Genomic DNA, 14,582 nt, shown 5'->3' on the forward strand with positions numbered 1-14,582 from the left:
CATATTATGTGTTATCCCATTCAACACTGACTGTTTGCCCCTCTGATAACTACAAATGTAATAAACATACTTAAAAAAATAAATAATAATAATTAAGGAGGATACCAGGCTGAGTGGGACGAGAACCAGTGGTGGAGACCGAGTGACTGTTCTGGCTTATGCAAAAAGTCAAAAGGAACTAGACATAATAAACAAACACCTTAAGACATATTAAGAGGTATCTGTGTCAGACTGAACCATAATCAAACAGGAGCCTGGTGTGGTTTCCATTCAGATATATTGAGGTGACAGGTCAAGGGACCATTTGGAAAATGGTGATGGCCGTTTTTTCCCTCGCCAAAATTTGGTCTGACTTTGAATAATTAGTTATTTACCTCCCTTCCCGACAAGCTAGCATGAAAGGCTTGGCCCCATTGGAAACCTTAGGTTGTCCAGTTTCAAATTATATCCCTTTGACCTAGCTCAAAATTTGAGCGTGCCACAGTCTCTGAAAGACAGTCTTGGCCCCATTGGAAACCTTAGGTTGTCCAGTTTCAAATGATATCCCTACCTTTAACCTAGCTCAAAATTTGAACGTGCCACAGTCTCTGAAAGACAGTCTCGGGGACAAGAACAAGTAGTGGACACCGGGTAACTGTCCTGGCCTATGCCGATGATGTCACAGTCATAAAAAATCAAGAGGAACTAATAAATAAATACCTTCAGTTATACGAAGAGGTATCTGGTGCTAAACTGAATATATGAATATAATATATATGAATATAATATATATAATTATATGAATATTTATGAATTATAAACTATAATTTATTTTATATGGTTGAATTGATTGATGCACTATGTAAAAAACAAACAAAAAAACTATTATTTTGATATTTTGACTGCATAACTTGTAGTCTCTTAAAACAGACTGTCTCATCTACATCTGGCGAATGCAGCTATATACAGTCTGTACGTTACACCCCCAGAACATGGACAAGGAAGTTCGGAAAAAAACCTTCAGACAGGAAAGAAGTTTGACGGAATCCGACCAATCACGAAACGTGTCCACGAAAAATGCGGCATATTGGATTCTGATTGGACTAATGAGCGGAAGACCCGCCTTTCTGCAATTCTGATTGGACTAATGAGCGGAAAACCCGCCTTTCTACTTCCCATTCCGGTTGGTGCATGATTCTCCCCCACAAAGTACAGACGGTATGGCGGAAGCATTTGAAAATTGCGGAAGCCAACTCGTCTGTTCTAAGAGACTACATAACTTGTATCTGAATAATTTTCCAATAAAGCCATTTAAAAACTGAAAGACAGTCTCGCCGACAGGAATCCCGCACGTCTCATAGGGGTAATAAAACATTGAAAAAAACATTTTTTTTCTTCGGATCATCACAATCTTTATTTTAGAGGTCCTATGGATGACAAAAATCCAGACTAGGAATAAAAATAAGGGGGGGGCACCTGGACCCCCTCAAAAGTGCCCTACTAACAAGCCTCCCAAAGCTCACACTCCATAGGTTCCATTGCTGTTGCCACCCAGTGATGCAGTTTGTTTACCAAAATGCTGCTTGGCTGATCCCTCATATAATGTGCTTATAATGTGGGCAACAAACAGCAAATGTATAGACTACAGAGTTATTTGTAATAGTATTACAATACAAGCAATAGCACATAATTCAGAGACACCAGGGGACATTGATGATAGCAAAAGACCTTGAACAAGTCTTACAGAGCCTGTGTTGTCTTCTGGCCGCCACTTTGACATCATACATCATTCAAATTTGAAATATCCCACGTTGTAAACGTTTTTTACACAAGTAGAGCATGAATGAATGAACAATGTGTGAAGATTTAAACAGAATACAGCAGACAATTTCATGGTATTTCAGCATTCTGAATAATTCGGTAACACTTTACAATAGGTACACAAATAATATGTGCACATTATGTTTGAGGCTTTATCATAATACTAATTGAAGCATTTTAACAAACAATTCCTTAGAAGTATAATTTTGGCACCGAGAGCAGCAACTTGTCATTTTAAATAGCATCACTCCTATAATAATCTATAGCTGAAAGTAGTTTTCCATTTGGTGCCAAAGCAAATTTTAGTTGTGTGCAAACCGGCAGCATTATGATGGTAATAATATGAGATTATAACTAGTAAAGCTAAAAGGAGAGCTCTTTGTCAGTGAGTGGGTGGCTCTTAAAAGAGCCGTTGGTTTGTTGTGGAGACAAGCTGGAGCAGGTTACTTCTTGGCGGCCTTCTCGGTCTTCTTGGGCAGCAGCACCGCCTGGATGTTGGGCAGCACGCCGCCCTGAGCGATGGTGACTCCGCCCAGCAGCTTGTTGAGCTCCTCGTCGTTGCGGACGGCCAGCTGCAGGTGACGGGGGATGATGCGGCTCTTCTTGTTGTCGCGGGCAGCGTTTCCAGCCAACTCCAGGATCTCAGCGGTCAGGTACTCGAGCACCGCCGCCAGATACACCGGGGCTCCAGCACCGACACGGTGAGCATAGTTTCCTTTACGCAGCAGCCTGTGGACACGGCCTACCGGGAACTGGAGTCCAGCACGAGATGAGCGGGTCTTTGCCTTGGCACGAGCCTTTCCGCCGGTTTTCCCACGTCCACTCATTTTGCGTGTTTTCTTATGATTTGAAATAGAATCAAAGAATGAATGGCAACAGCCGGGAGCCCGGGTTATATCCCTCTCGAGCTGCTTGTTCATTGGTCAGTTGCAGCTTCGCGATCCTCGACCAATCAGAAGATTATTGGTGTCAAGTTAACACAGCAGATAACACTTTCGCTGTGCAGTGTTTTGGATTTTCAAAATAAAACTACTCCTGAGAAACCGAGTGTTAGAGAGTCAAATTTCATAATAAAGGTCACAAAGATAGTAATTGAAATACATGTTTTATGTTAATATCCGAATCGTTTTATAATCTTTCGTGATCTTTTTACATTTTGTTTTTATCTTATGTGTTTATCTTTCGTATGTGTCCTTATCAGTGATAATAATAATAATAATTGATTGGATTTATATAGCGCCTTTCTAGACACTCAAAGTGCTTCACATATCAGGGGAGGGAACTCAACTCAACATGATTAGATGTGATGGGTACATTTAATCTTCAATCAAACTATTCATTAGAAGTCCGTTAATGATTCATTAAACATGAATTAAATATGTATTACTTGTATGTGTTAAGAATCTGATTGGCCCAATTATAAGCAAGGAGTGATTTGGAGACTTTCAACACCTCAATTTTCCCATATCACAAAGTCTGTCACAATAGGTTATTCAATTCAGGGGTTTTGCTCAGATTGTATGCTCATGTATGTAACACCATCAGGCACATTAGCTACAAAATCTAATGCCTCTGAAATGGTGATTAATACTTTTTTTAAATTAATACTTTTTTCCCTAAATTGATTTATCAACTTTAATACTTTAAGACCCCAGGGATGCCCTGTGTAGAACCAAAGATTATGAATGGGAGTAATACATTTATAAAATGCATGGTTGTGTTTTAAGTGCAACAGCAACGAGTGCTTTATTAGGAAATAGACTAGAATCAAACAGCTGTAAGCCAACGGAGGCCTCTAAATATTGCGGGTTGCATTCTTTCATTGTACTTTTTAAAATTGTTAGATGCAGTTAACAAAGGGAATACACTCTTAGTGAATATGGAGGTGGCTCTTAAAAGAGCCGTTGTCTTGTGATGCGGATCAGCAGCTCGGTGGATTTCTGGTAGCGACGGATCTCTCTGAGCGCCACAGTACCGGGCCTGTAACGGTGAGGCTTCTTGATGCCGCCGGTGGCCAAGGCACTCTTACGGGCAGCCTTGGTGGCGAGCTGCTGCTTGGTTCTGGCCATGCTTCAATTTCAGCTCTTCCTTCTTGACAAATTTGGGATTTGACTGTTACACATAAACAATAACAGTTATTTTGAATTAATCTGATTCATAATTTCAACTCATGTTAAAACCTCTATGGATTTATGTTGAACCAGAGTAAAATCTAGACTCCGCCCTCAACATTATCACTTGATTGCTGTCCTTAATTAACATCCATTCATGTAATCCCCCACCCCCCCACGTCCCTCTCTCCTGATAGCTGTCGTCAGAGCTTCATTATAAATACTGACAGAGAAGTCAGATCAGTTCAGTCACTTCAGAGTTGAGACAAGACCAGAACCTCACTCCAGACCAAGGATTCTCCAAAGACCTTTCCAGATATTTACAATGGCTTCTGCTAGGTAAGTCAACACTGACTGGACTGAGTTGAAAAACTCCAAGGACAGCTTGTTTTCATATTTGGTAGCCTGGGTCATGTCCATAAGCTGGTTGTGAGCGGCCTGTCTGTCTGTCTGTTTGCCTGTCTGCTTGTCTGCCTGCTAACCTGTCTGTCTGTCTGTCTGTCTGTCTGCCTTTTTTACGACCACACAAACAAACATGTTTTCTCTTCGTTACATTTGAAGCATTGTGGGTGTGTGTGTGTGTGTGTGTACGTGCGTGCGTGCGTGTGTGTGTGTGTGTGTGTGTGTGTTGTGTGTGTGTGTGTGTGTGTGTGTGTGTGTGTGTGTGTGTGTGTGTGTGTGTGTGTGTGTGTGTGTGTGCGTGTGTGTGTGTGTGTGTGTGTGTGTGTGTGTGACTCTGTCTATTTCTGTGGATTTCACTCTGTTTTTTCTGCCTCCTTACTTGTGACATTACTGAGTTTTGGATAAGGCCTAACTTGAAACTTGTCTGTAATTGCAGTGCTGCACACCGTCACTTCCTCCTCTGTCCTGTATGTCACAAGACACAGCAGGCCCTCGGAGTTCACCTACGCCGTACCTGCATGAAGGATGCAGGAAAGGAGACCATCGATGAGGCCGTTTTAAAGGCAAAAGACGATGTCCATGAATTTCTGCGGTCTGGCCGGGTTTTCACCTATGATCAGCTCACTGGAATACTTGATTCCAGGGACCCGCTCCGCAGGTATGTGGCAACAATCTTTACATTTTTCAATATTTTCCTATTTCAATGTATGAACACCACCAACTGTTTTTTTTTATTTTTCATTAAAGGTTGATGGAGGAGTTGGAGAAACGCAAGCTTTATGTTAGCAATGTGCCAGCATCAAGAACAGCAACAGATGGGCCATCCAGCTCACAGGCCGCTGCAACTCAGACTGACCAAGAGGCGGGACTTAAGGCCCAATTATACCCCATTTTCATCCGTAAATAAGGGCGTCCGTTTCAAACGGTGTAATCGTCACTGCCCACATACTTCTTTTCCACTACTTATTTTTGCTTCTACCGCATTTTACTACTGTTTATTTTATGCTATGTTGTGTTCTGTGAGCGAGCTACTGTAACCTGTTCCATTGTACACAGAGGCCAAGAAATCTGCAATATCTAACATACATGCTTGATAAAATTCAGTAGGAAGTCCATCTGGACCTGGTAATTTTCCTTTATTTAATTCTAAGATTGCTTGTTTTACTTCACTTTCAGTGATCTCTCCACCCAGTGAGTTTAGGTTGGCCTCCTGTAAATTGATGGGATCCAGAAATGCACCCAGTTTAGTATAGTTTATATTTACCTTTTCATACATGTTTTCACACAGAGACCTAACTGTCTCTCTTTTCCCTTGCTCGTCTTTAATGACTTGACCATTTGCATTTTTAATTGACTCCACATATTTATTCTGAAGTTTCTTTTTTTGCATATTTATCAGACCCTGTACATTAATGGAGGACTCTTTGTTGATCATACGTTCTTGTATACATAGGCAATGATTCATATTATTCATTTTGGTCAATTCCGATTCAATATCACTCAAGTTATCTTTATCTTCTTCTGTTTTATTAGCTTTTTTTTGCAGATCAACATATTTAAACATTAGCTCTTTATATTTTTCATTTTGTTCTTGTTTCAAGATTTTACATTTATGTTTAAAGAAATTCCTGAGTCGAGATTTCATAGTTTCCCATAAATGGACAGCAGACTCAGACAATACATTCAAGCTCTTTATGATTGCAATTTCTTTCTTCAGATCTGCAATGACATCATTATTATTTAGACAGCTAGTATTTAATTTCCAGTAACCTTTCTTCTCGCTCTTGCCGAGACTCAGCAGAGCTTCAACAGCCAGGTGATCGGAATTGACCAAAACTTTAGTTTGATAATTAAATGGCGTAATGCCATCCGTAATATATATACGGTCTATTCTTGTCTTGCACATTGTATCAAAACGAGTAAAGTCAACTTTAGTTGGATGCAACATCCTAAATACATCACTCACACCACAGAACTCACTCATATTTTTAAGTGCCTTTCCTTCCCTGCTAGGCTTATAGGGTCGTAGAGGAATACGGTCATTACCATCTGTATAAGCATTCATATCACCACAGAGGACTGCATGATAGCGAACAAACAAAAGTTCATGTAGTTTCTTAAATATTCTGACTTTCGCTGCTTTGTCAGGAGGTGTATACACATTAATAATTCTCATTCTCGTGTTTGCATAAAAACAGTCAATTAAAAGGATACGCCCTGGAATAATTTCTCTACTTTGAATAATTTCAGCTTTACTTTAAAAAAATATACCTACACCATCAGCTCTATCACCTCCAATAGAGATAACAGAAGTGCCTTTTGACCACATATTCATTACATCAATCACATCTTCCTGTGTCGTCAACCTTAGTTCTTGTGTACATAAAATATCACATTGTGTTTTGAGAAGAGCATTCATTTTTATGTTTCTATTCTCAATTAATTCTCAATTAAAAAAAAACGAAATTCTCCTTTAAGGTAATCTTACCTTTTTCTCCCTCAGAGGATCTTATGCTGCCTTCCAGACACCTGGGACGTGGGTGTTTCCCAGTGGAAAAGTCCCACCCCCCACCTTCAAAGCATTCCAGAGCACAAAGGCAAAACGCAACCAAGAAACATGGCGGACCGCAACAAACTTTTTTTTGTTTAGCAAATAGCAAGACAGCTTAACAACGAGTAGAGCACCATCCTTACATATTTAAATGAAAATGAGGAGCAGCAATGACACATAATGTAACAGACTCTATTATACATTTTATTAAGGCACTTAATACTTTGGACTACATACTCCATGTTGCGGCCATTGTTGTGTGACGTCAGACAACTGGTTCCCAGCCTAGTGGGGGTAGATTTTTTTCTCCCAGTTTTCAAGTGGGAGCTCCCACTTTGAGTGCCGTTCCAGCGCACTTTTCCTAATAGGAGGCCAGAAAATCTGAAGGTCCCAGTTGTCTGGAAGGCAGCATGTGTAGTGATGTTTTATTTTTCCTCTCTTTTCTGGGCACCTCATGTTTAGTTACTTTTTTCCCCAAGTTTGAAAAATAAGTTTGAAAAAAGTTTGTCCTGATGACTCAGCTACAACTTTGTCCATATATGTTGTTGGACATTATGACAAAGACACATTAGACACGATAACAAACACAAAATCGTTTATTATATTTGTAAGAATTTTATTTTGGAGACAACGTCGCATAACCGGAAACGTACTTGTAGTCTCTGCTAACTTGCCACAACTGAAGTTCCTTTGAAAAAAAATGTGGGGGAGGACTTCAGAGTTTGGCACCGCCCAGCTGAGCGCGCTCTTTGCTTCCTCTTTTAGGTCCGCAAAGAAGGTTTATATTGTGACTCTTCAGAGCTTCTGCACCAGTTTGTTCTTGAACTAAACGAATCAGCATCATGTCTGGAAGAGGTAAGGGAGGAAAGGGACTCGGGAAAGGAGGCGCCAAGCGTCACCGTAAAGTTCTCCGTGACAACATCCAGGGAATCACCAAGCCCGCTATCCGCCGTCTGGCTCGCCGCGGCGGAGTGAAGCGCATCTCCGGTCTGATCTACGAGGAGACCCGCGGTGTGTTGAAGGTCTTCCTGGAGAACGTCATCCGTGATGCCGTCACCTACACCGAGCACGCCAAGAGGAAGACCGTCACCGCCATGGATGTGGTGTATGCTCTGAAGAGGCAGGGCCGCACTCTGTACGGCTTCGGAGGTTAACTTCATTTAGCAACAACTCAACGACAAAAAGGCTCTTTTAAGAGCCACACACATCTTACAAAGAGTACATTCCTGTTTCTTATGCTGTCATCACTGATCACATGTGGACACATGCTTATAGTTTGCTCTTGTTAAAGCAGACAATTTAAATGGCACACTTTCCAAATTTTACAAAGAGTACATTCCTGTTAGAATAACCTCCATCACTGATAACATGTGAACACATGCCTATTGTTCAAGCAATATTACCACACGTTTAAAATGAACTCATACTTTATTAGAATAAATAGTTATGAATAAATATTTATATGAATAAATAGTAAACAGCTAGTCGCCTTTCGATCCTAAAATCTGTTGTGCTGTGTAAACTGGCAAAAGCATCACCAGCTTGCAGAAACTAGGTCCTGTTGTGTCACCGGTCATCCCCAAACCCCCTCCTCAACCTCTGACTCATAACCTAATATAAACTCAAGACAAGCTCAGACAAACGGCACAATAAGGCAATACAAAATAAATAAATACAAATTAAAGGGGGGCATATCTCAGGGCTGAAATAGAGATAGATTGAAAATTGAAAACAAGATATGGCTGGGGGAGATTGTATTGATCAGAGAGTTGGGCAAAGGATCCAAATACCCCCATTTTCTATACCAGCTGCCAAACGCATCACCCATGAAGGAGGGAGGGAATAGAGGGTTTTTAAGGCTGTAAGAGACACAATGTCTCCTAAACTGACTCCATATCAGTAGCCTGTACTACGAAGCTAGTTTAATGCCTTATCCGAGTAAGTTTGAGTTTAAACCTGGTTTAGCCGTACTACAAAGCAAGTTAACTTTCAATCACCATGGCAACTGACGCTGCAAAGCTAACCTGGTCGCGACCAGGTTAGCTTCAGAGGATAAGATCAAAATCCATGAGAGACCCATATAATATCGGCTCTCTGGAGTCACTCACCATTCATAAGATCGCCATATGAAAAATAGATTGCAGTCAACTGAGAATAGAACAAGCAAAACATTCGTGGCTCTGTAGGCTACATAATTAAATTAACACGTTGAGTGCCATAGCCGAGATATCTCGTCTTACATAATCCAACGCTTGAGTGCCAGAGCCGAGATATCTCGTCTTACATAAACATTTTTTTTTTTTGACGGTGGGACATCAATCAACAACTTTTACGTCTTCTATATCACTATTGGAGCAAGAGAATGTGTATAATCTATTTTACCGACCACTAAGTGGCGACAGTTCTCTCCAGACAGAGACAGAGACAAAGCCACAGCCACGGGACCCGTGGACCAAAAGCAGCCGCCTCCCGCGGAAATGGCTTGGCGATTTTACAGTCAGAAACGAACGAGCCTCATTCTCATAAGCCACTTCTTAACATGCAGTGGAATCCGTATTATAACCTGCACCTAGCCGGTTGGCCTGCATGTTAAACAACAATTAGCCGGCCTACGCGCACTCCCGCGAGTCCGTATCTTATCTACCTCGACCACCGGTATAAGATCCGCTTCCACGCAATCGCAGCTCATGTTAAACAGCTGGCAGGTTATTATCCGCATATCCGTAGTGGGCAGGTGTGGCTCGTGACTCACTTCACGTTCACTAGTTTATTAATTAATGAATCGTTCGGGCAATCGCTTATATCAACGAGCAAACTCACGGTTTCCTCAAGTGCTGCAAAAACGGATTGATTGATTGTTTGGCCAATGCGCTTCAGCTGCAGCCAGGCAGGTCCAGTGCATCAGGTCTGCTGCTGCTGCTGCTTGCTTGCTCCCATGTCAGAAAAAGCCTAACTTTTGTGGGGAGAAATACATTGAAAACTAGTTAGATATGACTTGAAATGCCACTTGTAAAATAAATCACCCACAGTGATTGACGACAGTCCGACCACTATTTTGACTGGGCTGCGCCTGCTTTATGTAGCAATGTGAAGCGCTCATTTTTTGGCACATTGCCACCCCTCGTTGGAATGGACTCCGTTAAAATCAACGGCATGCTTTTTGAAGTCTCCAGATTTGTCGCTAACGTGATGCAGCCAATTATATCAGCAGGCAGTGTTGTGTGCCTCTCCACTGCGTAGAGGATAGGAGCTGACTGACTGATAGGCTATCAAACTTTTGTGGGGAGAAATAGCCTACATTTAAAACTAGTCAGATATGACTAGTTGCCACTTGTAAAATAGATCACCCACAGTGATTGACGACGGTGCGACCACTATTTTGACTGCCTCATAGCTACAGCTGCTTCCTATCACATTTCTTGTTTTCGATAGATGCTACCGCGCCGCCCCCCACCCCCCCCCCCCCCCCCCCCCCCCCGCCCACTGGCAGAAAAAACGGCTCATATCCAGTTGTTTCTTAACAAAGACCCCTGATGTTTAGAAAGGCAAAACCTGAAAATATCCTGCTCTCTCTAGCAGGACATGATCCAGAGTTCATGTTTAAAAGGCACTATACTGTAGGCGGGGACGCTTCGCGCTGCTGCGGTGGGGGGTTCCAGAAATGGACTGGGTGAGCAGCATAAAGCCTAGAGTCGCACGGGGGTTCATCGGGGCTCTCAAACCCAAGAGACAGTGAGACCTATCCACACTCGCTGCCAGGGAGAGTCGCTGCTCAAACTCCCAGCAGCAGAGCACTGCGCAGCACAGACGGAGGGAGGAGTTTGGAGACACACACACACTCTCTCTCTCTCTGGCTGGCACTCAATGTGTTAAGCCTACTTACCACTTTATGTCTTAACAGCTCAACGATGCGTGGAGAAATATGATCACTATTAACACATTCACTGCCAGCCGTTTTTTTTTTACTGTAGGTAGGTTCTGCCAGAGGTTTTTTTTGAGGATTCTGGCTCATCTTTCAAGACCCGAGGATTCTTTTCTGCTAAGATTTTGTGAACACACAATATCTCAAAAGGACTAATAGAATGTGTGCTTTCTCTGTCTAAAAAAGTTAGTTTGTAGAGTTAGTAGTTATGTAAGCATTAGCAGTTGAATACAGCATGGTTTCAGCATCAGAAAAATTATTCTGAGATAAACGGCTTTTTGTGAAATTCGATAGAACAGTCACTTTAACCATTCATTTTTGGCATCAGTAAGACGTCAGACATCTAAACAATAGTTTTGAACAGTAATTTCCTCCATAACAGCAGGAAACCCCCCTCTGCTTCCAACTCCTCCCTCCGTGGGCGTTCTCCTCCGCCCTCCTTGGCTCTGCAGCGGGTCTGTGACAAACGAGTTGCTGCAGCCTGGCTGCTGCCTGGCAGTCTGGATGGGTGAAGCTCTTGCGATTCTGGGCTTATTTATGGTGCGTGTTTCAAAGTGTGCATCCAGTCTATTCTTGAAACCCCCCACCGTTGCCACCGCTGTGCGTCAGCGCGAAAGTGAAAGCGTTTTGGCCATCAATTTTACAGTATGAGAACGGCTTCCTCGTGCTTTTCCCTCCAGTTTTGGCTCGCCTCTTCTACTGTGGAGAGACATGTCGCCACTCAGTGGGTCGGTAAAATAGATTATACACATTCAATACCTCCAATTCTGGTATAGGAGACGTAAAAGGGTTAGATCAACGTCCCACCGTCAAAAAAAAAAAAACGATTTTTTTTGGACGTAAAAACACGTCATTGGCAGTGAACGGTTGGATTTTGTTTGACGTAAAAACACGTAATTGGCAGTGAACGTGTTAATCACCGCGGCGCATATCATGAACGGACCCTCAAATGGAGTGAGGGTGATATTCTCCTACATGCCAGAAAAGCCTATACATATAATATAGATATTAGTTTAAATATGGGATAGCCCCAATACTAAATATGCAGGCTATTCTTGCATCTTTCAGCTGGAACTGTGTCCTGTAGGCTGTATGCCAATATATGAGCAAAAATAGGCTAGTTTTTATCAATGATAACTATGCCCGCATCGTCTCAATTCAGTTCAGCAGTTTTCTCTTTTATAGTAGGCTATTAGGCTTTATACTAGGCTATTTTATATATGAATTATTCGATCAGTGCAACCACACACATGAGTGATAGAGATCATTATTCATTGAGCATGCGTTTCTAAATCTATGGTCTAAATAGGCTTACAGATTGTGGAAATGTATAGACTGAGATTACACTTTTACATTTGTTGCTGCTGCCTGTATCAATGCAGCTGTATCAGACAGAAATCGCTGATCAAAGTAAATCAAATGACTGATGTGAATACAAGCTGCTGCTTTAGACAGCCCTTCAGCAGACTATCCAACGCGGATTTTCATTCTGACATTAAATCGCGGATACATTAAATATCCGCTAAAACTCTGATCATGCACTGCGCTTCATTGAACGAGGAAATGGGTGTGGAAATGGGTGTGGGCGTGGATCAACTCAGCTGTTCATAATGTGATTGGCTAGCGCACCTCTTTCGCGTGGACGCGCGCCTGTGCACGAGCGAAAAACGTGCGCGTGCACAGGCAGATCCCAGCTTCAGTTATCGACTAGAAAACCAGCGTCGTAGTATCCTTAAACTAGATAGCTTTGATCCTGTTCAGTCAAACCAGATCAAAGGGACTTATCGCGGATCTGTTAAACTAGCTTCGTAGTACAGGCCCCTGGACAGGTAGGGTTTGAACTTGTGTAGAAGCCAGAGGAAGAGAGGAAGAGGAAGATAGAATAGCTGAGAAACAGGCAGATCTACAGGATGTCTCCTCCATTCCAACCCATGCAGGAGCCCAGTCACAAAGCCCATAGTGGCCCTGAAACAGATGAAGAAGGCTACCTCAGGTCATCTTAACCAAACTAATAAAGACCAAGCAATGCTGGATTCAGAGTAGACTATGTCACCGCACTGAATGTGAGATGTTCCTTCCCCCACTATTGGAGCTGCTTTGTGGGGGCCATGCATCAGAAGAGGCAAGACTTATTACATGTTCATGTTTGACAAATGCAGAGCAATTTAATTATATTCTATTCTATTCCATTCTATTATTCTATTATTCTATTCTATTATTCTATTATTCTATTATTCTATTATTCTATTATTCTATTATTCTATTATTCTATTATTCTATTATTCTATTCTATTATTCTATTATTCTATTCTATTATTCTATTATTATATTATTCTATTATTCTATTATTCTATTATTCTATTATTCTATTATTCTATTATTCTATTATTCTATTCTATTATTCTATTATTCTATTCTATTATTATATTATTATATTATTCTATTATTCTATTATTCTATTATTCTTCTATTCTATTCTATTATTCTATTATTCTATTATTCTATTATTCTATTATTCTATTCTATTCTATTCTATTCTATTAATGTAGTTCAAAGATCAAAGAATTGTTAATAAAGGAGGAGGAGAATAGTCTGAGTTCGCGCGCGGGAAGTGAACCGCCATCTGGATCTCAACCAATCAGAATAGACCTACAGGGAGCCGCGCAATGCAGCAGGCCACAGTCACGCGACAAAACTCAACCTATCGCAGGCGGGGAACCGCATAGCGCTATTTGCATGAGCTGCCTATAAATAGAGTGGCTTTGTTAAGCGGGCATCATTCTCTGCTCTGAAGTACCGAGAAGTCGTCATGCCTGAACCAGCTAAGCCAGCGCCCAAGAAGGGCTCCAAGAAAGCCGTGACCAAGACCGCTGCCAAGGGCGGCAAGAAGCGCAGAAAGAGCAGGAAGGAGAGCTACGCCATCTACGTGTACAAAGTGCTGAAGCAGGTCCATCCCGACACCGGCATCTCCTCCAAGGCCATGGGCATCATGAACTCCTTTGTCAACGACATCTTTGAGCGCATCGCCGGTGAGGCGTCTCGCCTGGCTCACTACAACAAGCGCCGCACCATCACTTCCAGGGAGATCCAGACCGCTGTCCGTCTGCTGCTGCCCGGTGAGCTGGCCAAGCACGCCGTGTCCGAGGGCACCAAGGCCGTCACCAAGTACACCAGCTCCAAGTAAACCGCTAGAGCTTCACCACCAACACAAAGGCCCTTTTAAGGGCCACACACTACTTCACAAAGAGCTCCTATATTCTCATTAGGGAAAACGTTATTTGAATTGTGGTTGTTTGTAGTTTGTAGCCTACATCAAGGCAATCCAGCTGTTGTGAAATATGCTACTGAAAGATATTTAGTGGGTTTACACACAAACACTATTGAGGACTTCTATATAGATTGCTCCTATAATCTAATTTGAGAGAAAAAATTATTGGAATAGTTTAAAGGTCTCATACCCTGTTGGAACACTAGGCCTAAATTATATTTGACTTTTATTGTTGGGTTTATGTCATCCAGGGGGTCCCCAGGAAAAGGGGGCTAATTATATATATATAAGTCTAATCAAATTGATGATCTAATTTGTCAGTTTTTAGGGGTCCTTGAAGTTTTTTTTTAGAACACTGTCAAAAGTGACCTTGACCTTTTTGCAAAGCAGATTTCATTCCACGCATACTTTTACATACTGGGCTAACTGGATGCAATACTTTAGTGCCATTGTACTTCAAAAAATATGAGTGTAACAATGAATAATGCATTATGTAATAATAATAATATACCGCAAAAATGCTTTAGA

The 14,582-nt window shown here is 41.8% G+C and overlaps 1 protein-coding gene and 2 pseudogenes across 3 annotated transcripts; 2 read left to right on the forward strand and 1 right to left on the reverse strand.

The window, feature by feature from the left end:
• Window positions 1-1,484: 1,484 nt before the first annotated feature.
• On the reverse strand, window positions 1,485-2,630 carry LOC310786849 (histone H2A pseudogene; annotated as a pseudogene). The gene has a single exon. The product of its transcript is annotated as a histone H2A pseudogene (transcript).
• A 5,076-nt stretch (window positions 2,631-7,706) lies between these two features.
• Window positions 7,707-8,018, forward strand: LOC310786847 (histone H4; the record flags this gene model as incomplete). Its single annotated transcript, XM_083648161.1, has 1 exon — window positions 7,707-8,018. One exon carries the CDS (start codon window positions 7,707-7,709, stop codon window positions 8,016-8,018), a length of 312 nt encoding a protein of 103 aa, XP_083504287.1.
• A 5,577-nt stretch (window positions 8,019-13,595) lies between these two features.
• Window positions 13,596-13,970, forward strand: LOC310786845 (histone H2B pseudogene; annotated as a pseudogene). The gene has a single exon. The product of its transcript is annotated as a histone H2B pseudogene (transcript).
• The last annotated feature ends 612 nt before the right edge of the window (window positions 13,971-14,582 follow it).

The sequence above is a fragment of the Poromitra crassiceps genome (assembly GCF_964638095.1).
Source record: "Poromitra crassiceps genome assembly, chromosome: 12".
In the NCBI taxonomy this organism is placed as follows: Eukaryota; Metazoa; Chordata; class Actinopteri; order Beryciformes; family Melamphaidae; genus Poromitra; species Poromitra crassiceps.